This window comes from Sinocyclocheilus grahami, unplaced genomic scaffold (genome assembly GCF_001515645.1).
Source record: "Sinocyclocheilus grahami isolate Dianchi unplaced genomic scaffold, SAMN03320097.WGS_v1.1 scaffold645.1, whole genome shotgun sequence".
NCBI lineage: Eukaryota > Metazoa > Chordata > Actinopteri > Cypriniformes > Cyprinidae > Sinocyclocheilus > Sinocyclocheilus grahami.
Window position 1 is genome coordinate 113,497 of NW_015505824.1, and position 23,556 is coordinate 137,052.

The following is a 23,556-nucleotide window of genomic DNA, read 5'->3' on the forward strand; positions in this document are numbered from 1 at the left end:
GGTTTCCCCCCCCCCCCCTAGTATTTATTTTTGGAACTTGTTTTTGGCTAGATATTTACTAAACTGCCGTAAATAAAAAAAAGTGTAAATGAACATTATAAAAGTTAAATATATATGCATATTATATATAAACATAAACAAAATGCAGTTGTACAATAACCACCTGCAGTGCCGAGTCTAAATGGAAAGAAGCTTTACTTTACATCCACTGATTTCAAATTCATCTTTTAAAGATCATTAACAACTCATTGTAGAACCATTCATCACGTCTTGCTGCTTTTTTGCCTCTTAAGATGCTACATTTTGGCATATTTGCCATTGTCTCTTGAAGATTTCCTTATTTTTGATTGAGACATGTCTTTATCCCTTCCTGAATGCATGTGGACAAACTTCTTCCACATGCCTAGTTTCTGACTCATTGTTCGTCTCCCTCTCAACCTCAACATTTCTCTCCTTGGTTACAGGTTGTCATGGTTTCGAGGGCCTGGCAGAGGCAGGATTAGGAGCCATTTTAGGGACAGCTGGCCGGGTCGGTCTCCACCTCCCCTTCATCCCGCGCAGAGACGCTCAGGGGGGATGAGGGGGGGACATTGTGCGAGGATTAGAGCTTCCTGTGTGTCAGCCACATTACACGGGGGTGGGGGGGTAGAAAGAGAGTGAAAGAGGCAAAGAATGAAAGAGAAAATGAAAGAGCGAGCATATGAAAGAGAGCATGACATAGAAAGCAAGAGGGTGTTTGAGGGGAGGGAGTGAAGTCTGTACAGCTGCACACTCAATCGCATTACACAAGTATGTGTGTTGTGTGTGTGTGTGTGTGTGAGAACAAACACACACACACAACATACACACATACAGCCATCAACATGCACACCATCAATCTGGGAAACTAAAACATTAAAGGAAGCAGATTTTCTTTTTAAAAAGGGGTGGGGGTAGACAATTGCTGAAGGACAAAGTGCTTTATGGAACAAGAACAAACAAGCCTCATCAGATTCTGAAAATAGCTTAACAGGTGGCAGTTTTGTGTTCAGTGCAATTACAAAAAAATGCACATACATTTAAAAAAAAAAAAAAGTAAAAACACAAATCTTGAGACATTCTTTCTGACTTTATTTCTCTTTTTGACAAGTTAGGACCACATTACAGCCAAGAAAATTACAACACAAAGCTTGATAGAGTTCAACAGGGCCAACAAAGTTGCTTCAACCTTCAAGATTACAAAAATATTGAAAGCTTAAATCTATAGCAATTGCTCATCTGTACCATCATCAGAACTGATCCGATTTGCTGTTTTTCATAATCAAATAAAAATCCTTAATACTAAATCAGTGGAGCTTTTAAATCAAGAAAGTTGAAGAACAGGCATTGTGCAGAAAGTAAATCTGACCCTCTCAGCAATACAATCCTATCATTGTCATCATAAACCTCCCTTGTCAATAAGAGTTTCAGCAGTCACATATATAGTGCAGCTATTTAGAGAAATGCCTACAAAGTACAGCAGCATGAAAGAAGATAAAAACAGGGTACATTAAACAAAATTGATATTTACATTCAGCTGCACATCAGTTGATCAGTTTTGGTATGATCCCTACAATCCTCTCTCATCTCACACATCAGGTCAGTCCCTTTTTTCCTAGAGTTTGCTTGAAAATATATATTTTTAAATGTTTTACAAGTATTACTATGTATATCCTGGAATTCCAAATTGATTTCTGAAATTACACTTAGATAATTAATTTGCTTGTCATTTGTTATACACAAATACTATTTTCAAGATCCAATTTCTGTGCATCCTGATATTTGAAGTCAAAAGACTTACTAAGTCTTTTATCAATATGATTGAATTGTCTTCATGAAAAGGCACTACTATTACATATGGACTGATTTACTAATATTCTACAATATCAAACAACTAAAAACTACTAACCACAAAGCTGAAAAAGGTTGTCATAGAAATCAGTAAACAAGAATAGTGCTAAAACCTAACTAATCACATTCCTTTAAGCAGTGTCTTCAGGTCTGTCGTTTCTGTCAGTGGTAGACACCGGATGCTCAGTCAAGGACAATTTATTTGTACTTTCCTCTGACAAGTTTTTAGCATCGTCTCCTCTCAGTTTTCGATGGGTTGACTCCTCTGTACGCTCCACAACTTGTCCCTCAAAGGACTGTGAGGATGTGGTACTGGCCACCTGATTCATACTTCCGCTGTGGATTTTCATATGCCCCTGTTGAAACACACAAAAATTAGAAGTCTTGTTTCTAACGTAAACATGATATCACAGGTTGATATCACTAGTTAATGAATATTTCATAGATACAAATGTCATCTAACATTCCATCTTCTTCAAAATAGCACATTAATCTATGTACCTTCAATCCACTGCGGCTAGCATATTCTTTTCCACACTCTGTGCAGCTGTAAGGTTTCTCTGAGCGCTGTGGTTGTGGAGGGGCTACAGGAGTCTCTGGTGATGTCACTTCAGTATTTTCTCCATCTTTCCTTTGATCCTCTTCTGCAGACTCTTGTGCATCCTCAGCTTTCACCTTCTGCTCTACAGCTCTGTCTGGAATGTGCAAATAAGCATTCTCTGTGGCTGGGTGAGAGTCGCCATCATTGGACTCAAGAACACGGTCTATTCCATTCACATGAAGTGTTGTCTGATTGCTGCTTTGGTCTGATTTTGACTCAGTGGACAACCCTGGGCTGGAGGGTGGAGTGAGGGCAGGTGACAGATTGAGAGCTTCAGAGCTTAAACTAGGATTTGGCCCGCTGATCACTGTTTGATGTGAAGCGCCATTGTGCCATTTTTTATCAAGTAAGGTGTCCTGGGAGTTGGTCCGGGTGCAGAGAGATAAGGGCGTGTCTTCATCCTCTTCTGCAGAGCCACTGACAACTTGAGATTTGCTGTGATGGACTGTGCCATAATGGTTCTCATCTGCTGGAATTGAATTGTCAGCTGGGCTATTTTCTCCTGAGGGGTCCGCCTTCTCCAGGGTGACAGTTGGACTAGTCTCAGGTGTGTTGACATAGGGATCTTGATCTGACTCCATGAGCTGATCTGCATCACCCGATGTAGCATCTCTTAGGCTAGTCTCAGACTCCAGTAAGCTGGCAGAGGAAGACATGCTCATATTTAGAGGACGAGACTGAAGGTTTTTGGGTAAAGAAACTCCATCCATTTGACCAGGGTCTTCTTCTGGCTGCAGGTCCCCATTACCTTCTGGAGGCAACTGGCCCCCCAGATGCATCCGAATGTGATGCTGCAGTACCACGGCATTGGTAAACTTGCGCTGACAGAGCGGGCATGAATTCTGGCCACGTGCATTGGCTGGACGCGCTCTGTGTGTGGCTAGATGAGCCCTTAGACTTCCCTTTGTGGAGAAGGAGCGGCCACAGAGTTTGCAGGGGAATGGACGTTCACCCAAGTGAGTGGCCTGGTGGAGACGTAAAGCCCTTGGGCAGCTAAGGACACGGAGGCACACCCCGCACTGATTAGGAACCAAAGAGGAGGCAGTTGACCCTTGGAGCTCTTGGCTGGCTGGCTCACTGTTAGGACTCGGGTTCAGCCCTAAGGCCGCCATCATCTCCCTCCTGTAAGCTAAGATAGCATTAGCGTTGGAGGTGGATATGTCATTAGCCTGAGCCTGGCCTTCATTGGTGCTTTTTAGGAGGGGCTGCTTCTCTAACTTCTGCGCCAGTCTTTGCAGCTTTGAGGTGTCAGAGGTGGTAGAGGATGAGGAAGGAGAGGAGGATGGAGAAGAGGAGTTTTGAGGTTTGGGGTATGAGGAGAAAGGGAAGGTAAGTGGGAGGTGAGGGGAAGGGAGGAGAGGAGTGCGAAGAAGGGCAAGGCTAGGATGGTGGGCAGAGGGACCTGATGGGAAAAGAATCTTCGGAAGGTGTGCCAGCTGAGAATATGGAGAACCAGGATGTAAGGTAGAGTGTGGTGGTGTATTCTCATCAAACCTCTGCTGCTTCGCACCTTTGAATTGACCAGTCATAGCAGAAGAGGTGATGGATGAAGATGATGACTGCACACTAGTGGAAACAGAGGCTGCAGCTGCAGCTGAGGCACGGTTAAGCTGTAGCAAAGAGTGGGCAGTGGAAAGCAGGGCCAGATCAACACTGGGTGGTAACGGAAGGGAGGAGGGAGATGGATGAGATGACCCAGACAGGAAACCAAGAGCTAAACTATCTGGCACACCTACACTACCTTTGACCCCAAATGGCTCCTCATCCTCTGCTCGACGTTTTCTGCGCCTCTGTGATGGCCCTGAGCCAGATCCTGATTGGCTCTGCTCAGACAGAACAGGTGGCAAGAGAGAGAGTGACAGCTCAGGATTTTGCTCACGGTGACGAAGGAAGTGGGCTTTGAGATTGCCGCGGGTAGTGAAACGACTAAGGCAGACCGGACACTGGTATGGACGCTCACCGGTGTGGGATCTCAGATGGATCTGTAGTGAGGAGTCACTGCTTAGAACCTTCCCACAGAACCGGCAGATGTGCTGCTGGCGGCCTGAAGAGGAGCTTGAAGATCCATTTGACATACTAACAGTGGAACTGAGAGATAGATGGTCATGGGAGAGGCTCACCGTGGGCAAGGGAGGAGTTGGGAAATTCATGCCATTGCCATGACTGATGGAGGTGTTGGGAGACTTTTCATTGAGGTAGCGAGGTGGAAGTCCTAGCGTTAGAGATAGAGGGTGCACAGAGGCTGAAGAGGTGACTAAGGATGAGGAAGATGTTGCGGATGAAGTTGTGGAATAAGGAGTTCTGGTTCCATTTGTGTGAGATTGGTTGGGCTTGGTTGTAGGAGTTTGGGTAATTAAAGAGGCACGGGAGACAGTATTAGGTGGGGAGCTAGAGCCTGCATCACTCTGTTGACCCTCCACAGATCCCTGAGGTGCATCTTGGGCACTGACAATACCACCTAGGCGCAGCACCTGCCTGCAGATTTCTTCTGTAATCTGCATTTGGTGAATTTGTCTTTGCTGCAGGACCCGAAGTTCCTCTAATAGTACAGCAAGGGTCGGAGGCACCTGGAGTTGCTCTGAAGGGGATGAAGGAGTTTGGTGGATGGGACTAGGACTTCCTTGATGTGGTGGGGCACCCAGCGATGATGAAGAGGATAAAGAGGAGGTAGTGGTGGTTGCAGAAATACCCATTGGTGGGGATGTCACAGTGGAGTGGGGCTGATGAGATGGAATATGAGTGGATTTCTGCTGGCTAGGGGGAGGAGAGTGGGTCTGGGAGGACAGGGAAGGATGTGGGAAGTCTGGAGAGAGAGATGAGTGTGCATTAGGCAGAGATGTAGAATATGAGGCTATGTGATTTGGCCAATGGAGAGGAGATGAGCTCTCATTGGGGAGCGAGGGGGCATGAAGCCCACCAGGAGATGGTCTTGGGGCCAAAGGAGGCTGACAGTCCTGAAGGGATGTAGGAGAGGAAGAGGAAGATGACGAGGTAGTTTCAGAGGCAAGAGAGGTGGATGGCGATTTCACTGGTAGCTGGTCATCTGGAAAAAAAAAGAAGTTTATAAGTATATAGCATTGATTTATCAGACAATGACAATTATTTGAAAACATAATATTGCTGTAGCATTGTTTAATTATTTTATAATTCAATTTATATATTAATTGTTATAACAGAGTTCTATAAGAACAAGTTATGAGAAAGCCTTCCTATTAAGGCCAACTCCTTTGTCAACAGTTTTCTTTCACCAAAACGTTGAATACCACTTGTCATTCTGCATTCTTAATGATCTTTCACCCTTAAATCACAACCTGCATATACCACACTCACATTTTCTGTCCTCACTCTTGCCACAACTCACTAACCACCTTGCAGCTATTGCAATGCTTTTTAGAGGACAATAGATATCACCACAACAACCCATAACCCCTCTTAACCCAACCCTCTGTCCATCAACTACATCTTTCATCTCTCTATTCACCCTTCCCCCCTGACCCCACACAGGGTCAGAGGTCAGGGCATAGAAAGGGTTTTGGGCACTGTCCGTGCGCTCTGATTGGCTAGATGACCTAACCTCATGAGCTCTAAGGTCAAATTCTTTTAGAATCTTGAGCGCAGAAAAAGAACTAGAAGAAGGGGGTTGGGAAAATAGTGGGTTGACTGACAGATGAACCATTTCCATTCTCTGGCATACTGATACAGAAAATTACTGTACACAGACGTGTGTAATCAAATCTGCTAAAATGCACCAGAAACACTCAACCCTAAAAAAATCCCTTCACAACTTACTACCTGTTCTTGCCAATAGCTATAGAAATCGAATCACAAAGGTGCTGTATCTTTAAGATTCCTTAGCTAAATTTTTCTTCCATGCATGCAAGCAATGGTGGATTCTTTCTCCTCTCTGTATTCTAACAGTGGAACCCCCAACTGAGCAGAGGTACAAAGTGAATAGAGGCAAGGGAGTGGGAAGGGGGGAACACAGTGGGAGCAGAAAAGAGGAGCACATGGAAACATGAGAGAGAGAATAAGGGAGAAGAGGAAAGAACAGAGTGAGAAGAGATTAATCTTTACCCAAACACCCCCTTCGTCCCCTCCCCCTTGCCTGCAACTTATTCACACTGAATAGGAGACTCCTCTAAATGCATAAAAGACCCACAGCAATCAAACTGACTATGCTGCAAGTCTCTTAGAGGATTGGCATTAGTGAAAAGCTAACACAGTTATGGCTCCTGAGTGATTCATGTCAACATAATGACCGGCCATACGGATGAACACCTTTAGACCAACCCTCTGGCCATGTCTTCAAGAGCCTTCTTTCAATATAACACATTGAGCAGACATTTTGAGCGGGAAATGTCAGTAAACTACTTATTTTTTAAAAAGTCAGGTCATGGCAGAAATGTGAGCTGCTGCTGCTCTTAAACAATGGCTCACTAAGTAGAGGGCCAAACGCACTAGTGCAATTTAACCTGTATCATAGTTCTTCAGGTGATAAAGAGTTCCTATTTTTAGCAATAAAGATAAACGTATACAAAATTATTATTTGAATTACAGGTGCTCTTGGTAAACTAAAACTAGTTATGCAAAAACCTTTTAATTAAACAGTCGTTTTTTAATAATATAGCATCACGATCCATTAGTCCAGGATAACAAATAATTAACAAAGGATTGATTTCCTCACCTTGCGGCATCAAACGCGTGCCCCCGGGGTCCGCGTTAACGAGCTGCTGGGGCCGTTTCTGTTTCCGGCGTGACATGATTCACGAGCAGACGGTGAGAGTTACGGGCATCAAGCAACTTTGCAACGCAAATTATAAGGTCGGTAATGAATAACTACGTATGGAACTCCTCTGTTCGTAAATAATCCACCTTGCAGAACGCGTTAAGATAACATCGGCTTCTGTTGAAAGAGTTAGTTAAAAAAAAAAAAATGTAACTTAAAATTCGTGTGGGCTGCTGAAGCGGACTATGACATCGTCCGCTGTTGCTGTGTGAACTGGCGAGTGCGTGTGTGGCTGTTTTTCCTCAACAAGTCCCCTCTTTCTCAAACTTGTCCACTCTGCGGACCCCCCTCCTCTCCTCTCCAAAGACACACACACACACACTCACACGAAAATACAATCTCTCCTTGTTCTGACATTTGCATTTCAATGGCGCGGAACACCGTCTCCTTTTCTTTCTTTCTCCCTCTTTTGCGTTTCACTTAATGCTAATAGCTGCTCTCTAGTAATTTAGACAACTGAGTTATATAGCCTACCAATATGAGTCAAAACGAATTTCGTGGCTTTTTATATTTAAACATATGCTTGTAATGTATGCAAAAAGGGAGTTTATACCCCTCAGGATTCTGACATCTGCCTGTTTTAAACAACTTAATGACTACACTTCATTTACTGCGCCCATTGAGAATTTGAGAAGGAGAGACACCTTTTGTATTGGCAGGTCTACTAAGATTTATGTGAAATCTCAATAGGCGACATTGCAAATCATCTGATTCACAGGAAGGTAAAAAAAAAAACTGACTGAGCGTTATCAGGTTACCTAGAAGGAAAATATAAATTAGCTCAAGTAGCCTATTATTGAAAGGGATAGTGGAAGATCGTGTAGGCCTATGTAAAAATACACCAGATGTTAAAGTTATGTTATAAAAGCAAAAAAATAACATGAAGGGATGATGGGATGAGATAATACGTCAAGCGGCTTATAGACTATAATTGCACGGGCTACTGGAGTAAAGACCCCCTGCGGCTCGCTCACTTTGTCGGTGCGTCCGAATATTCGGAGCTCTATTTAAAATGCATTGAATAGGAAGGGAATTTCCAACAATGGCGACCTGGACACAGTTGAGTGGGCATCTCTTTCTCTCTCCTCACCCCCAGGATCCATTGCCGCTCCGCACAATGCCCCCCTTTCACCCCCGCCTCTGTTCCCATACACCACGTGGAGGAGGGATGAAGTGAAAAGCCATTTTTAATTAGATGTATCAAAAACATGCAGCCGACCTGCACCGTGTCTCATAAAAGGCTAAGTGGTCCACTGACCATTAGGCAGTTTTTTTTCTTATACATGAGCGGGTTTGTTCATGCAGGCTTATTTACAATAACAAAGCATAATTTAAGATAAAAATAGTTACAATAACATTATACTGTACGCTTAAGGCAAACCAACAATTCAAAAAGAAAGAGAGACAGTGTAGAACCATTATCATCATGGCGCACATGCATCTGTTGCATCGCTGCTGTTTTTTACTTGTTAATTTGTTGTTATATACAGTACTCATCAGTGTTGCCAGATTGGAATTGGAATACATTTGGCTGATTTTGATTGAATTGTGCAGGGAAAATGTGCTTAGTTGGGTAGACAGAATTTAGGCTGATTTACATTAATTTGGGAATTTTTCTAAACATTTAAGTTAAGAATTTGCATTGCTTGATTAAAAATAGCTTCTCGTTCAATCAAATCAGACAGAACATTGAGTGACTTGCATTATATAATGCTGTTCAGAGGAGGTACCGTTTTCCAAATATACGTGTTTGCTCATAGTTTTGGGTGATAGTAGTTAGTCAATCTAAACAATGCCAAAATTGGGATATATAGGAAAAACGGAGAAGAAAACAACAGAAAATCAGAAAAAGGTCAATAGATCAGTGGTCAAGACCTATACCCTTCTCATGCCCAGTTGATGCACTTGATACTATGGAAATGCTGTAGGCTATCTGTGAGTTTCTCTTCTGAGAAGGCCTTTGATGTATTTTGGCTATAACACTGTGTGATCGCCTTCCACATATTTGATACTTTTTGAACAATCATTGGGCTAGAACAAAATCTACATTATAGTTCAAAAGGTTTGGGTTAGTAAGATCCGTAATACTTCATGGATGTGTTACATTGATTACAAGTGACAGCAATGACCTTTACATTGTTACAGAAAATTCTATTTAAAATAAATGCTAACTTTCTTTTATTTCCAAAATTGATTGAGCATATATAATGGCTTCTGAAAATTCAGCATTGCCATCACAGTAATAAATTACATTTATAAATTGTAATAATATTTCACAATATTACTGTTCTTACAGCACTTTTCAAATAAATGCAGTCTATAAAAGACTTATTTTAAAAACATAATTTTGAATAGTGTGCAACACATATGGGCAGACACATGCAAACATAGACATCAAAGGGGGCTTGAGCACCTGCCCTTTTTCTTCCTCAAGAGAAAGTGCCCTCTTTTTATTTTTAAATAAATGAATACATGTATATACCGTGTGTGTGTTTCTGTTTGCCACAGCTTTCCCTGTCAAACAAATAAAAAATCTAAATATCAGGTCGAGTCGGGAAATGTTGAGACTGTCGAGTTCTGATGCCTTTCTCCCTCCTCGTCTCCGCACAGCAGTGTAGCACACATTGATCGGCACATCACAGTCACAGACAGGCAGAGAGCCGCAGAAGTGAAGCCCTCCCTCTCTTACAGTTGTGTTTGTCTTGGTGTGGTGATGAACAAAAGACTAAGCTACCTGTGCCTTGAATTTACAGCTAATTATCCAAAAGACAAATACAGTTAATTTTTCTTGCTATCATCCATGACTCAGCTACCATGTAAGTTTAGCTAAGGCAATAGGAAGTCAAGATATGGGGGCACAAATGTATATATTTATATATAGTTAATCAGTATCACGTGAAGACTTTAATACAGCAGATTCATTTCTATCAGCAAAATGTTGTCTAATTATCGTTATCGATAAAATCCCAGAAAATAGCGAGACATATTTTTGGTCAATATCGCACACCGCTAATATATTTAACGTTTTGTTTAGGAAAAATTTTTAATAAATATGAGAGATGCCCTTTTTTCCACTTCAGCCCCAGCCCCTCAAAATGTCTGTGCACGTAAGTGCAACTGACTTGACCAATGAATATCCTTTTTTTTTATTCTTCTTCCTCGGAGTACGTAAACAATATTTATGACTGTTTCTGTTTGTCCTGAGGAACATGTGTGCATGTGTGTGTTTCTGTTTGCGCACAGCTTTCCCTGTCAAACAAATAAAAAATCTAAATATCAGGTCGAGTCGGGAAATGTTGAGACTGTCGAGTTCTGATGCCTTTCTCCCTCCTCGTCTCCGCACAGCAGTGTAGCACACATTGATCGGCACATCACAGTCACAGACAGGCAGAGAGCCGCAGAAGTGAAGCCCTCCCTCTCTTACAGTTGTGTTTGTCTTGGTGTGGTGATGAACAAAAGACTAAGCTACCTGTGCCTTGAATTTACAGCTAATTATCCAAAAGACAAATACAGTTAATTTTTCTTGCTATCATCCATGACTCAGCTACCATGTAAGTTTAGCTAAGGCAATAGGAAGTCAAGATATGGGGGCACAAATGTATATATTTATATATAGTTAATCAGTATCACGTGAAGACTTTAATACAGCAGATTCATTTCTATCAGCAAAATGTTGTCTAATTATCGTTATCGATAAAATCCCAGAAAATAGCGAGACATATTTTTGGTCAATATCGCACACCGCTAATATATTTAACGTTTTGTTTAGGAAAAATTTTTAATAAATATGAGAGATGCCCTTTTTTCCACTTCAGCCCCAGCCCCTCAAAATGTCTGTGCACGTAAGTGCAACTGACTTGACCAATGAATATCCTTTTTTTTTATTCTTCTTCCTCGGAGTACGTAAACAATATTTATGACTGTTTCTGTTTGTCCTGAGGAACAAATGTGTTATTGAAAGTGCATCATAATTGCGTTTCTGGAATTATTGGAGTTCAAATGAATAGGGAAAGAAATTATGTTTCACTATTCCTATGAAATATTAGATATTATTATGAAAATCTTGCCAATTATTACTCCCATCATTACACTTATTTAGGAATAGGAAGTCTATAGTAGGTTAGTGCGCGTTCTTTCACTGCATGATTCAGTTTATTAAAATGCATTTAGAATGATCACAAAATTCAAGATATGGGGGCACAAATGTATATATTTATATATAGTTAATCAGTATCACGTGAAGACTTTATACAGCAGTTCAATAAACATGAATTTAATACACTTACGTTAGACACAATTGACTGTTTTTGGTATATTTCGCCAACAAATATAATTCCAATTTGCATCTCTGAGCAACATGACGGTGTTTCGTTCCTGAATGAATCAACCGTTTTAAATGATTCAGTTCAATCGCAATGACTCACTTATTGACAGTGACTTGCTGCCACCTACTGGTGGTTTTAATTTCACATTTAAAATATATTTTCCTTTTAAAAAAGATCAAATATCAGTATTCAACATTTTATGTTTAAATGATCAAAACAGTATTAATGTATTTGTAACTGCAGGTTAAATGCATTCTTGTCCTGCATTAAACAGTGTGTAAATGCATCTAAATGCCACTTCTAACGCAGCCTCTGTGTTTCCTCTGCATTGCAAAGATGAATTTTGTCAATACTGATTTAATTTACTTGGTAACAGCTCAAATGACTTATTAATTAACTGATTCAAGTTAAGAATTTGACTGAAAAGATGATGCACACTTTTAGAAAAAAATGGCTTTATAAAGGTAAAAATACCCATAAAAGGTAAAAATCCATTTCAACTTATTGGAAAAGATTCATTTCTATCACTGCTGTGAACTGATCACCACAGAATATGCGGAATATCAAAAACTTTGAGTCAGCTGTCCACGGCAGTCCTTACCAGATATCAGCACAATAACACACTCAGCAAAATGTTATCTAATTATCGTTATCGATAAAATCCCAGAAAATAGCGAGACATATTTTTGGTCAATATCGCACACCCCTAATATATTTAACGTTTTGTTTAGGAAAAATTTTTAATAAATATGAGAGATGCCCTTTTTTCCACTTCAGCCCCAGCCCCTCAAAATGTCTGTGCACGTCCCTGCATATGGGCAACCATTTATCATGAAATATGTTTCCTGTTTCCTTAGACCAAACCCTATTTTAGTAAGTGCAACTGACTTGACCAATGAATATCCTTTTTTTTTAATTCTTCTTCCTCGGAGTACGTAAACAATATTTATGACTGTTTCTGTTTGTCCTGAGGAACAAATGTGTTATTGAAAGTGCATCATAATTGCGTTTCTGGAATTATTGGAGTTCAAATGAATAGGGAAAGAAATTATGTTTCACTATTCCTATGAAATATTAGATATTATTATGAAAATCTTGCCAATTATTACTCCCATCATTACACTTATTTTTTCCATTACATGTTGCCCCAAGAACACATTAATATTCAAATTAGATACAGTGTATAGATGCATTGTATGCAGTGGGAAAACCCATTTATGGCCATTTTACACACATACTGCATAAAGCTAAATGGTAAGCTAGATCAAATAATTCTGTTATATCTTTCATACATAGTTGAGAATCATCGTTATACAAAGTTCTGAAACCTAAAAATGTATTGGTGATTAAAAAAAATCTATTGTTTTGCCTATTCATATTCTTTCATGTCTTTTTTATTAACAATACATTTTTTTTTAATTATAAAAAGTCATAGTATCCTCTACAGAGTACATAACATATGAATAAAATCTATTTTTTTCAGAATTGTTATTTTTAATTTTTTCTTTCTTATGCCCTCAAAAACAAAACTAAATTCACAAAACTTTGTTCTGGGTCTGAAGAGGTTAAAACCCGCGCGGCGCTCTACCTGTGACTGATTGTAAATAATGAGCAACACCGGTGCAAATTCCCGGTAAACTATCCAGTTTATAAAGCTTCATACTTGCGAAGAGCGATATGTATATTTTATAACCGCATTAGTTTGATTTAGTATTTAGATATTGAAGCTTGGGAATACTTTTCCCGCGCTTTGCTAGCTTACACGTAAAGCGCTAACATATACTTTTTTAAAATCATTTTTCGTTAGCGTAACCAGTAAAACAACATACATATACTAAGAAATATAATAATTTACATTTGTTTCCTTCCATAAGAACCGCCATGTCTGCATCTAAATTCACCTTGCTGTGTAATTCGCATAACTGCCGGACCAAGCTGAGCGGGTTCGCCTGGGTCACGGCCTGCTCTCATGTATTCTGTGATCAACACGGTACGGAAGAATTCAGCCGCACACCTGCCATCTGCCCCGCGTGCTCCTCCATGCTCTCGGGCAAACTGGACGTACTTAGAACCGAGCTGGCACCATCAGAGCAATACAAGGCTATGGTTTTGGTCGGATTACAGCCCGAAACTGTTTTGGAAATCAGTCATAAAGCGCTAGACTTTTGGACCTACCAGGTTTGATGTCTGCAGGGATGCAATTCCATAAACAGAAAAGGTTGGGATTGATGCACCTTCCTTTTTTCACTTTTGTTTGTGGTCATTTTTAGGTAAACCAGGAGAGGTTGCTGATGGAGTACAGTCTGTCCAGGGCTGGAGGACAAGTGCTTCAGATGGAGAAGTTTATGATCCAGCAGAACCAGAGCAAAGAGCTCGAGTTAAATGCATTAAGAGGGGAGATCGCATCCCTGAAAAAGGTCTCAAACATGGTCAAAGCATCAAACCAATGCCCACACTTGCAGTTTATACACAGTAACGGTCAAAATAACTTTTCCAAAATTTCAAATAATAGAAATAAATCAAAAACCATGAAATGACATGGAAGACAAAACATATTGTTGGTTCTTCAACATTTTCATAAAAAAAAATAAATATAGCACGCTTTCCACAAAAATATTAAGCAGCCCAACTTTTTTCAACACTGGTATTAAGGAATGTTACTTGAGCATTTGTCATGATGAAAATTCAGCTTTGCATCACAATTCAAATAAATAAAATTCATTTTAAGTTGTCGTTTCATAATATCACAACTGATCCATTTTTTTTTTTAATTATTTGTGATTTCAAGCATCGAAGCAAGTGACTTTAGCTCAAAAGTTTAAGATCACAAGAAACATGCAATCAAGTTAACAAATCATTGGTTATAATTGGTACTGTGTATATATAGAAGCATGAGAGGGATGCTTTTTTTGTATTTCCTTAACTGCTATCAGTGTCCTCATTTTCAACTTTTACATTCTCCAGGTGCTGGAGGAATATAAGCGGAAGTACAGTGAGGTTTTGGAGCGACTGAATGAACGAAATGGGCAATATCAGAAGCTGCAGGGACTTCTCGACTCACTACGGATGCACACGCTGGGAACGGGAGAGAAAGATCCCATTTCCCACCCTTTCACTACAGGTCAGGTGGAAAACAAGCAATGGGTAGAAACAAAAATAATGGTTCCTTATTTAAACAAATTATTGTAGTTGTCTACTTTTATCCTGCATAAATAAAATCAGGTCCAGAGTTCTTTATCTTACGGAGACTAAAATTGTTCAGATGTGATTGACTGTTGTTAAGCATTGTAGTGTATGAAAAATCTTTGCAATTATTGTCATCAGGTTTGGTCAAACCACGCTCTTCCCATAGCAGTCCTTCATTCCTGGGACCAGAAGGTGACAGGTTCTTCTCACTGGGGCCAGAAAATGCTAAAACTTTCTTCCAGTTCAGCACACCCACCCGAGACAGAACCCAGACTTTTAAGAAAAACTAAGTATGATTTAAATTTCACTAGGATGCTTTTTTCTTCCATTTATGAATTCTAATTTCAGTTCTGACTGCCAAATATGGTTGTTTCGGTTCAATTCTTTGTTTTTGTTTTTTCAAATTGGTTATTTACTGATAAAGCTGTTACACAGTTTAAAGAAGTTTGCTCTGCTATAAATACTCCCAACATGTTTCCACTAATGTAAATGACCTTATTGTGGAAAATAACTCATAATTAAAATGTGGAAAACCCTACATTAAGTAGGAACTGCCAAACTGATCAAAGTAAGACTGGGATTTCTTTTTTTTTTATTTTATTTTTATTTTCACAACCCAAATATGAAACAGACCGCACGCAGCACAATCTTAACAATGATGCCCATCAACAAGAGGAAATTTAAAAAAGGGAAATGATTTGAAAAAATATGTACAGAGTTTTGCTGTCCTCACAAACAGGAACAGAACTAAATATATACAAAATGGAAAAACACTACCCTCATTGCTCTCAATGTTCTCACCATATGTCCTCTCTCTGAGTTTATTCACTTTGAGGTTTGTAAGTAACAAAGGCTGCACTTTGGCTTTTCATCACCTGTCTTTTCCCATTGACTATAAGGAGCAAGGGAGAGTCCACACGTATACTTCGGAAGTCATATGACTATAGGGAGTAGCAAAGAAGAAACAAAGACATCAGTATTTGTTACAGCTATTGTAATGCAAAAAATAAGAACATTACATTTATAATTGGGTTATTACACCTGTGGCCACAGATAATGGCTGCAAACAATTTTGCTTGATTGTGTAAATAGGTACGCTACTGTTCAAAAGTTTGAGGTCAGTAAGTATATATATTTTTAAAGAACTGAATACTTTTATTCAGCAAGGATGCATTCAATCGATCAAAATTATGTTCTCTTTAACCTTCTATTCACCAAATAATCCTGAAAAAAAAGTATCATATTACCACAAAATATTACGGCACAATGGTTTTCAACATTGACAATAATAAAAAAAAAAATCTTGAGCACCAAATCAGTATATTAGAATGATTTCTGAAGGATCCTGTGACACTGAAGACTGAAGTAATGATGCTGAAATCATTTTTTAAAATCTTAATGACCTCAAAATTTGGAATGGTAGTGGAGATATAAAACTTTAAAATAGAATGAAAAGTTTTGTACACATACCTTATCTTTATGCGTTACGCTGTGCCGTTTAACCTGTGGTTCAGGAATGACTACAGTATCCCCTATTAAAACACCCCAGCTGTCTGCTGTATTATACACCATTACTACGCAACAGGTCTCTTCACTGTCCACCATGCCAAATGTGCTGCAAGACAAAAACAAGAAAACCATTTTAAAAATCAAACAACACCATCAGCAGACATTTAGCTATATCCAGTAACCTTCTAGTTTGGTTAGGAAATGTTTAGTAAATATTTGTAGAGGTGGTTAATGCGGCAGAGGCATTTAAACTCACAAGGCCATACGGCCCTCTGAGGCCAGACTGAAGACCACTTTTCCTAGTGCTGCCACCCTGCCATTGTGGCCTTGAGTGAGAGCGGATAAGCTGCGGGGATCAAGGCTCCCTATGCGGCCTGAGGGAGACCGGAACTGAGGGGAGGAGCACGGGCCCAGAGTGGAGGAACTGAGTGAGGAGAGCATGGTACGAAGACGCCGAGCTTTTATTTTCCCCTGAAACACAGAGAGAGTGAGGTTAATGTTGTTCCTTGCGGACCTCCAGAATATTGTTTTGACTGTACTCTACTGCCATCTCCTGGAATCAACTACATGTTTAATCAATTTGTTTTTCAATGTGATCATCATATATATATATACACACTATTACTGTTGGACAGATGCTTTTTTTCCAAATGCCCAAAAATCAAGATGTGCCATTTTAATACACTTTTTTAAAACCAGAAATGAAAGAGTCTAAACCTGTAAATAATGACAATGCAAGAGAACAACATTAAAATAAATGATTTACATACTAAATTCAATAGAAACTCCAGTAAAATGCAGATTTTGAAATGCTCATGACAGACATCATTATATGCACCTGCCACCTTCCATTTTTCACTTGACGTTAGGCCTGTCGCAATAATCAATATATAGACTTAACGCACAATATATGTACATGACCTCAATAATTTTTAGTTACGCAATATATCGCCCATTATATTTACTTAAAAATTAATGTCACCATGTTTTTTTACATTCCACTTGCGCCTGTGTCTTTTGCAGCTTCTCGTACATAACGTGGTGTAGTCATGAGGTGCTAGTTAAAATTTTAAAAATGCTTCTACAAAGATATGCATCTGTGCCTTTGTGCATACAGACATCTGACTGCTAAGTAGTGATTGTTTTTTCAGCAATAGTGTGCACCCTTAAAAATCTGTAGATGGAAAAATCTCCATACAAGTTCTTTTTTGTACTTGTTACTTTGCACCTTTTGTTAGAAAATGTTTATTTACTATTTATTCAAGTTTTTAAGGTATCAAATATTTTGATACTTAATTTCCATGATCTAAATATTCTTAAATTAAAAGTGTGTAGGCCTTCTTGCATTATTATGCTGTTACATTATGATTATATATTCAGTGGCATAAAATGGTCTTTAAAATGACAATAATATCACTTATTGCAATTATTTCTGGGGAAATATATCGCACAACAAAAAGTTGTTATCGTGACAGGCCTACTTGACATTTGAATAAAGCTGAGCATTTCAACGTTCACAAGATGCTCTCGACGATGTTTCTCTGTTCTGCTGTCAATAGTTTAACTCCCATAGAAATAAAATGAAAATGCCTGTTCTGTGCCAGTATAAACCGCAAAAGTTACAATGTCACTGTTCATTTATCTCACCTTATTCTCTATTAACACTGTAACCTGGTCTAAGTAATTCAGCAAATGTTTTTCTCTCTCCTGAGCATCTTCCCAGCCAGGATCCAGAGCTGCAGCACGGCTGTATCCATCCAGAGCTGAACTGTACATCTCTTCATACTGGAACAACTGGTGACAGAAAGGAGTTTCTTAGGCCTGTTATACACAGTGGAAGTGCAACAGCAGGCTGTTTTCAAGTTTAGATAAGTAACAAGGAGGATAAGATGCCGGTTTTACAGTGACATATTTGCTGGTGAACACCGGAGTCTGAGAAAGTGTGAGAAAGCAACTGAAAGAATTGTTACCGTAGCTCTGTTGAAGTGGAGGTCAGGATTCATTGAGGATGCTTTGTCGATTTTCTCCTGTACATATGCACAGATAAAATTATAAGGTAAGATGATGACAACCAGCTTTGGCTCAATAATATTATAATATTATGAATATTAACAAATGAATGTTAGGATGATACATGAGGGAGAGGAAGAGGAAATACTCACAGCCTGTGCATAGGCACTGAGGGCCTGTTGAGAGAGCTGTGGGTTTTGTCCACTGGTGAAAAACATGGAGATATATGCGTTCCCTAAAATATCTGTTGGGTCAAACCAAAACAGTATAAAATAATGCATTACAATTTTTTTCTAATTATATTCCGTCTCTATTCAGAAATGCTGATAGGAAACAATAGCTGCGTTCCGATCGACAGCCTGGATATCTGTTGGAGTTCACGTCACTTGACAAAAACATTTCATTTTCATTTAAAAGGATAGTTCACTTGAAAAGGAAAATTCTGTTATAATTTACATACCCTCATGTCGTTGCAAACCTGTATGACTTTCTTAAATAAGATATTTTGAAGAATGTTAGTAAACAGTTTAAATGTTTCTGTTATATGGACAAAAAATACAACGGAAGTCAATGGGAACCTAAACTATTTGGTTACCAACATTCTTCAAAATATCTTTTTTTTTTATGTTCCACAGAACAAAGAAAGCCATATAGGTTTGGAAAGACATAATTATCATTTTTGGGTGAACTATCCCTTTAAAGGGGTCATATGATGCGATTTCAATTTTTCCTTTCTCGTTGGAGTGTTACAAGCTCTTGGTGCATAAAGAAGATCTGTAAAGTTGCAAAGACTAAAGTCTTAAATCCAAAGAGATATTCTTTATAAAAGTTAAGAGTCAACCACCCCCATCTAAAACGGCTCGTTCTAACACGCCCCCACATATCTACCTCACTATGTGGGAAGATTTGCATAACGCCGCCCAAATGTTCACGCAAAGAAAGAAGGCGTAACTTTTATTCTCACTGTAGATTGTTGCTGCCGCCATGTCGTGAAGGCGCTGTGTGTTTCTACTTTGTTTGGCCTTCCAACTCCAGCCCGCTGTATGTTTCGTTGTGAAAGCGAAACTACTTTGTTTGGTCTTCCAAAAGAGGACACGACTAGAAATCAGTGGTTAAGTTGTATTTACAACACTGTTCCAGAACAGTTCAACCCAAATATTCCGATGTGTGCAGCACATTTTATGGAGGACTGTTTACTGATCCTGGGAGAGTAGACTACAATGCCGGCTGTTCTGACTCACAGACTGTAAGTACGTTTTTTATATTTAAAGGATTTGCCACTGATGATTCAAACGCGAGTTTTGAGCAGTGTAGAGTAGTGCTTGTTGTTTGTCATTTCTCTGATCACAAATGCAGACATGGTTTTATGTTTACGCGGCGCGATGCAACGCAACACGAAAAAAGACAGTATAAATCATTATAATCTGTAATTATGTCCCCACTGGATGCAACAAATGCCTCGTTTATAATGGGTTTTAATGTTTTTGTCTCGTCGCTCCGGCATCACAGTATGGTAAGGGGCGTAACATTTCCGTCACACGCTTGAGAAATTCAGCCAATCACAACGCATTGGATAGCTGGCTAATCAGAGCACACCTCACTTATCAGTCTGATGAGCTTTGTAAAAATCTATGCGTTTCAGAAAGGCGGGGCATAGAGGAGGAACAATAATGTATAGTATGTGGAAAATGTGTTTTTTGAACCTTAAACTGCATAAACATATTTCATTACACCAAATACACAAAATAATGTTCTTTTTAGCAACATCATATGACCCCTTTAAGATGGCAAAATACCCTGTGAAGTCCAATTTTTTATTTCAGATTATTTCATAGGTTATTCCACTTAAGGTCAAAAGGAACGCACCTAATATGTCTTTTTTCACAATAGTAGTGTAATACACTCACACCACGAAGTCCCATCAGTGACGTCGAGTTGCACAGCCTGCCTGGCCAGCTCCACACTCTCCACAATGTGTTTGCTCTGCCCCTGAGTGTCTACTTCCGGTGGCATCTGTCGCAGCACCATAGACAGGCTTCTCAGAGACACTTTATTCTTACTCTGGATGAAGATAATACAAAAAAAGGTTAATCTGTGAGCTTCATGAGAAGTCCAGTATCAAAAGAGCCAGATATCATAAAATATATTGGGTATCATTCACTAATAATTGCATTGATTGTTGCTTATATGTAATGCTCATTATTTGTATGCATAACTTCTGACAAAAAATTCAGGCTAATTCCTCAAAACCACAATAACCACCTTTTGTACAGACCTCTTGTCTTATTACAGCTGTACACAGCGTCGGTGCCAGTGTCGACCTGGCCAACTAGGTCACTGTGCCCCCTCACCTCCCTGGCCCCAGATTTCTATCGAGGCCCCCTCAAGAAATGCAAAAAATGCCCTCCCAGTTTGTATGGGCTGGCGCCGACTCTGGCTGTACATGTTCCCTGTTATACTGAGAAGCCTCGCATCTCAAGCTATAACGCAGCTTTCTTTACACTTTCACTGTATATGATAAAATATATTTAAGATTAAATAAAATGTAATGATTGTAATCGAATGATTTATTCATTTAATGATTATAAGTGATTATAACACTGAGTAATAGTGTGTACTTAATGAACGAGACCAATTGTTCTTGGCTATAATAAGACTCACCTGCTGTAGTGCACCTGTGAAGCAGGTCTTGGCCGCTGTCAGGTCTCTTTTTTTCCAGTACTGCTCTCCCAGTGTGTTCCAGCCCTCAACCAAACCCGGTTCCAGTTTAACAGCCCGGGACAGACGCTCCTCTGCAGTCTGACTAAACCCTGGAGCAACATTCAGACACCGACCCCATAGCAGCAGGAACTGGGCACTGTGTTTGTACACGTCTGTTGAAAGACAGGGCAGAATATAATACTAGTAAATACATAGCAAGGGTTAGAAAAAAAAAAGTTATTTTCTTATTGTGACATTTTTAATGGTGCTGAGACAGTAATAAAGGATCCTGCTGTGTTTTTTAGCAACATATTTTCTTAATTATTTGTCAGAGTATATTTTATTAAACATTAAAAATTCGTAGAAAACAAATTAGTAATGCACACCTTCTTTTCCCTCCAGCCTCTTAAGTGTCTTTGCCATCTCTTGAGCAACATCATTCTGTTTCCTACCAGCGTCTTCAACGCTGTGCGTCTCAAAGTAACGGTCCCTAAAAGAGTAAAGATCATCTACCAGCTCCTGTGAGGAAAACATGCTATTAATGTTCATGCATTAAAGAAATAGTTCAGCCAAAAATCAATTGTGTCACCCTGTGAATCACAAAAAGAGATCTTAGACAGAATGAAGGCCCCAGTCAGCATGCACTTGCATTGCATCCTTTTTAATAAAACGAAAGCAAATGGTGACTGAGGTCTAAAGAGATTATTACAGAAAGCTAAAGAAATTATACTGTACTGTGGCTTTCGCTTACAAAAAGTTAAGAAACCATAACTGCAGTTATGGAAGTAAAGCTGTGGCATAACAGCATTTGTCATCAAAAACGAGATTAAAAACTATGCCAAAGTTTCTTACACTGTTTAAAGAAGAACTCAAATCAATTTACTATGGTTTTACAGTACTACAGTGAGTATCTCTTCCAGAGGGAGGTGAATGATGGAAAGCGCGTTAGGATAACACGATCAGGCTACACTGCACTGCACAAAGTTTAATAAAAGAGATTTAGATGCTGCTTGTCTTAGAAACCTGTTCGTTTTAATCAGTTGTTATAGTGACAAACGGCGCAGCAACCATGTGCACACTATCCGTCATCGACATCCTCATCTGAATGCGGTGATGCCTATTTATTTTGACCTCACTAAAAGACAAATGGAAATGAAAGAGTCAGTACAAACCTTTAACACTTGCAAGTCATCTTTGTCTGTTGTTTTCCGCTCCCCATCATTGTCAACCTCGGCCATCTTTAACATGTAAACAGGACCCGAGCAAGCGTGATAAACACAGAGGAGTGTGTTTGGGCGCCTCCTACCGGTCAGGAGACGAACAGTTTATTTTTACTTTGAGCATCCCTGGCTGGAACTACAGTCCTGATCACAGCCAGCACCTCCACAGTCTCAACTCAGGTAGGCCAAAATACAATGTGCACAATAAAACTGACAAAACGATAATGTATCATAACAGTTATGTGAATCAGGATTTGATGGAATGATCAGGGTGCAGTATAAATTCTGCTTATGGCCAGAAACTATATTCAAAATGTATATATTATCTTCCAGTGTGGGGATAGAAAGTCTGAGATAGACAGGATCACACACCTGTATGAAGAAGGAGAAGACCCAGTGCTATCACAACCCATAACTATTAACCTGAAGGTACATTAAAACTATTCATTTTTTATCTTTTTATTGGTAGAATATTAATTATTTAAGCATTGCTATTTGACAGTAAATTCATTCATTAATTCATTAACAGGAAGTTATGAGGGGCATAGGGCAAGTAACCAACGTTCAGGAGCGTTCCTTCACTGGAACGTGAAATATATCAGACCTCCAGAAGTGGAGCTGGAAAACCAATGAAAGTGTACGAAAAGAAGGTGAGATCTTACCCTTGATTAGTAACTACAATGCTTGATCTGACAAGTAATTAAATCAGATTGAATAGCTGTGATGTGAAATGTTTTTCACTCCTTTTACAGAGCAAACTAATTTTTTTTCAGCAGCACAACCAATGTGACCATTCATCCGAAGGATATCAGAACCTTTTTCATTCACTTTAAATAGACAGATCTGCAGATTCTTTAAGATCAATTCTAAATTGTCAGTAATGATTTTAAAGATGTGTATAATTTGAATCATTGAACCTTTTGCTTTATTTTTTCTTATGACGTTATTAAAGGTAGTGTTAAGCATCACACATTTTGTGAAGTGTTTAGACTCGTTTGTGTTCTTTGATTATTTCGGGAAAAAAACAAATTCAATCACGACATCAGGTCGGTGGCTGAATGTGAATTTTATTAGTTTAAGTTTAATGCAAAAAATGTTATATCGCCATTGATGCATTAATAGCATTGCTGTTGTGTGTATGCCACAAGAATGATGTTTTCACGTTTAGCTTAAAGGAATATTGCACATCAAAAATGAAAATTCTCTCATAATGTACACACCTGTATGCTGTTCAGTGTCATACAGGTTTGAAACATGTTTGTTGTTCCAAACTGTTTTTCCCCCTCTATACAATGGAAGTCAATGGGCTCCAATTTAGTTTGGTTCCCGACATTCTTCAAAATATCTTTT

The 23,556-nt window shown here is 39.2% G+C and overlaps 3 protein-coding genes and 1 long non-coding RNA gene across 6 annotated transcripts; 2 read left to right on the forward strand and 2 right to left on the reverse strand.

Annotated features, from left to right (window-relative positions):
* Positions 1–1,103: 1,103 nt before the first annotated feature.
* On the reverse strand, positions 1,104–7,251 carry LOC107558421 (sal-like protein 2). Its single transcript, XM_016242083.1, has 3 exons — positions 7,155–7,251; positions 2,371–5,513; positions 1,104–2,225 (listed from the first exon to the last, which is right to left on the reverse strand). The coding sequence occupies exons 1-3, from the start codon at positions 7,228–7,230 to the stop codon at positions 2,001–2,003; spliced, it is 3,444 nt and encodes a 1,147-aa protein (XP_016097569.1). The 5' UTR covers positions 7,231–7,251; the 3' UTR covers positions 1,104–2,000.
* LOC107558423 (E3 ubiquitin-protein ligase CCNB1IP1) lies at positions 7,169–15,328 on the forward strand. Of its 3 annotated transcripts, none has more exons than XM_016242087.1 (5): positions 7,169–7,246; positions 13,456–13,759; positions 13,852–13,998; positions 14,546–14,702; positions 14,906–15,328. In XM_016242087.1, exons 2-5 carry the CDS (start codon positions 13,463–13,465, stop codon positions 15,055–15,057), a joined length of 753 nt encoding a protein of 250 aa, XP_016097573.1. In that variant the 5' UTR covers positions 7,169–7,246; positions 13,456–13,462; the 3' UTR covers positions 15,058–15,328. The 3 variants fall into 3 exon arrangements, with proteins under 3 accessions (XP_016097573.1, XP_016097572.1, XP_016097571.1); XM_016242086.1 differs by having other exon boundaries at positions 7,213–7,291; XM_016242085.1 differs by lacking the exon at positions 7,169–7,246 and adding an exon at positions 13,137–13,214.
* Positions 15,329–15,367: 39 nt separating this feature from the next.
* Positions 15,368–22,247, reverse strand: LOC107558422 (tetratricopeptide repeat protein 5). Its single transcript, XM_016242084.1, has 10 exons — positions 22,159–22,247; positions 21,373–21,505; positions 20,948–21,159; positions 20,194–20,347; positions 18,439–18,530; positions 18,247–18,303; positions 17,924–18,070; positions 16,533–16,747; positions 16,238–16,382; positions 15,368–15,708 (listed from the first exon to the last, which is right to left on the reverse strand). Exons 1-10 carry the CDS (start codon positions 22,231–22,233, stop codon positions 15,589–15,591), a joined length of 1,350 nt encoding a protein of 449 aa, XP_016097570.1. The 5' UTR covers positions 22,234–22,247; the 3' UTR covers positions 15,368–15,588.
* A 301-nt stretch (positions 22,248–22,548) lies between these two features.
* Positions 22,549–22,993, forward strand: LOC107558425 (uncharacterized). Its single transcript, XR_001605477.1, has 3 exons — positions 22,549–22,635; positions 22,736–22,856; positions 22,959–22,993. It is a non-coding gene; the product is annotated as an uncharacterized lncRNA (long non-coding RNA).
* Positions 22,994–23,556: the final 563 nt, after the last annotated feature.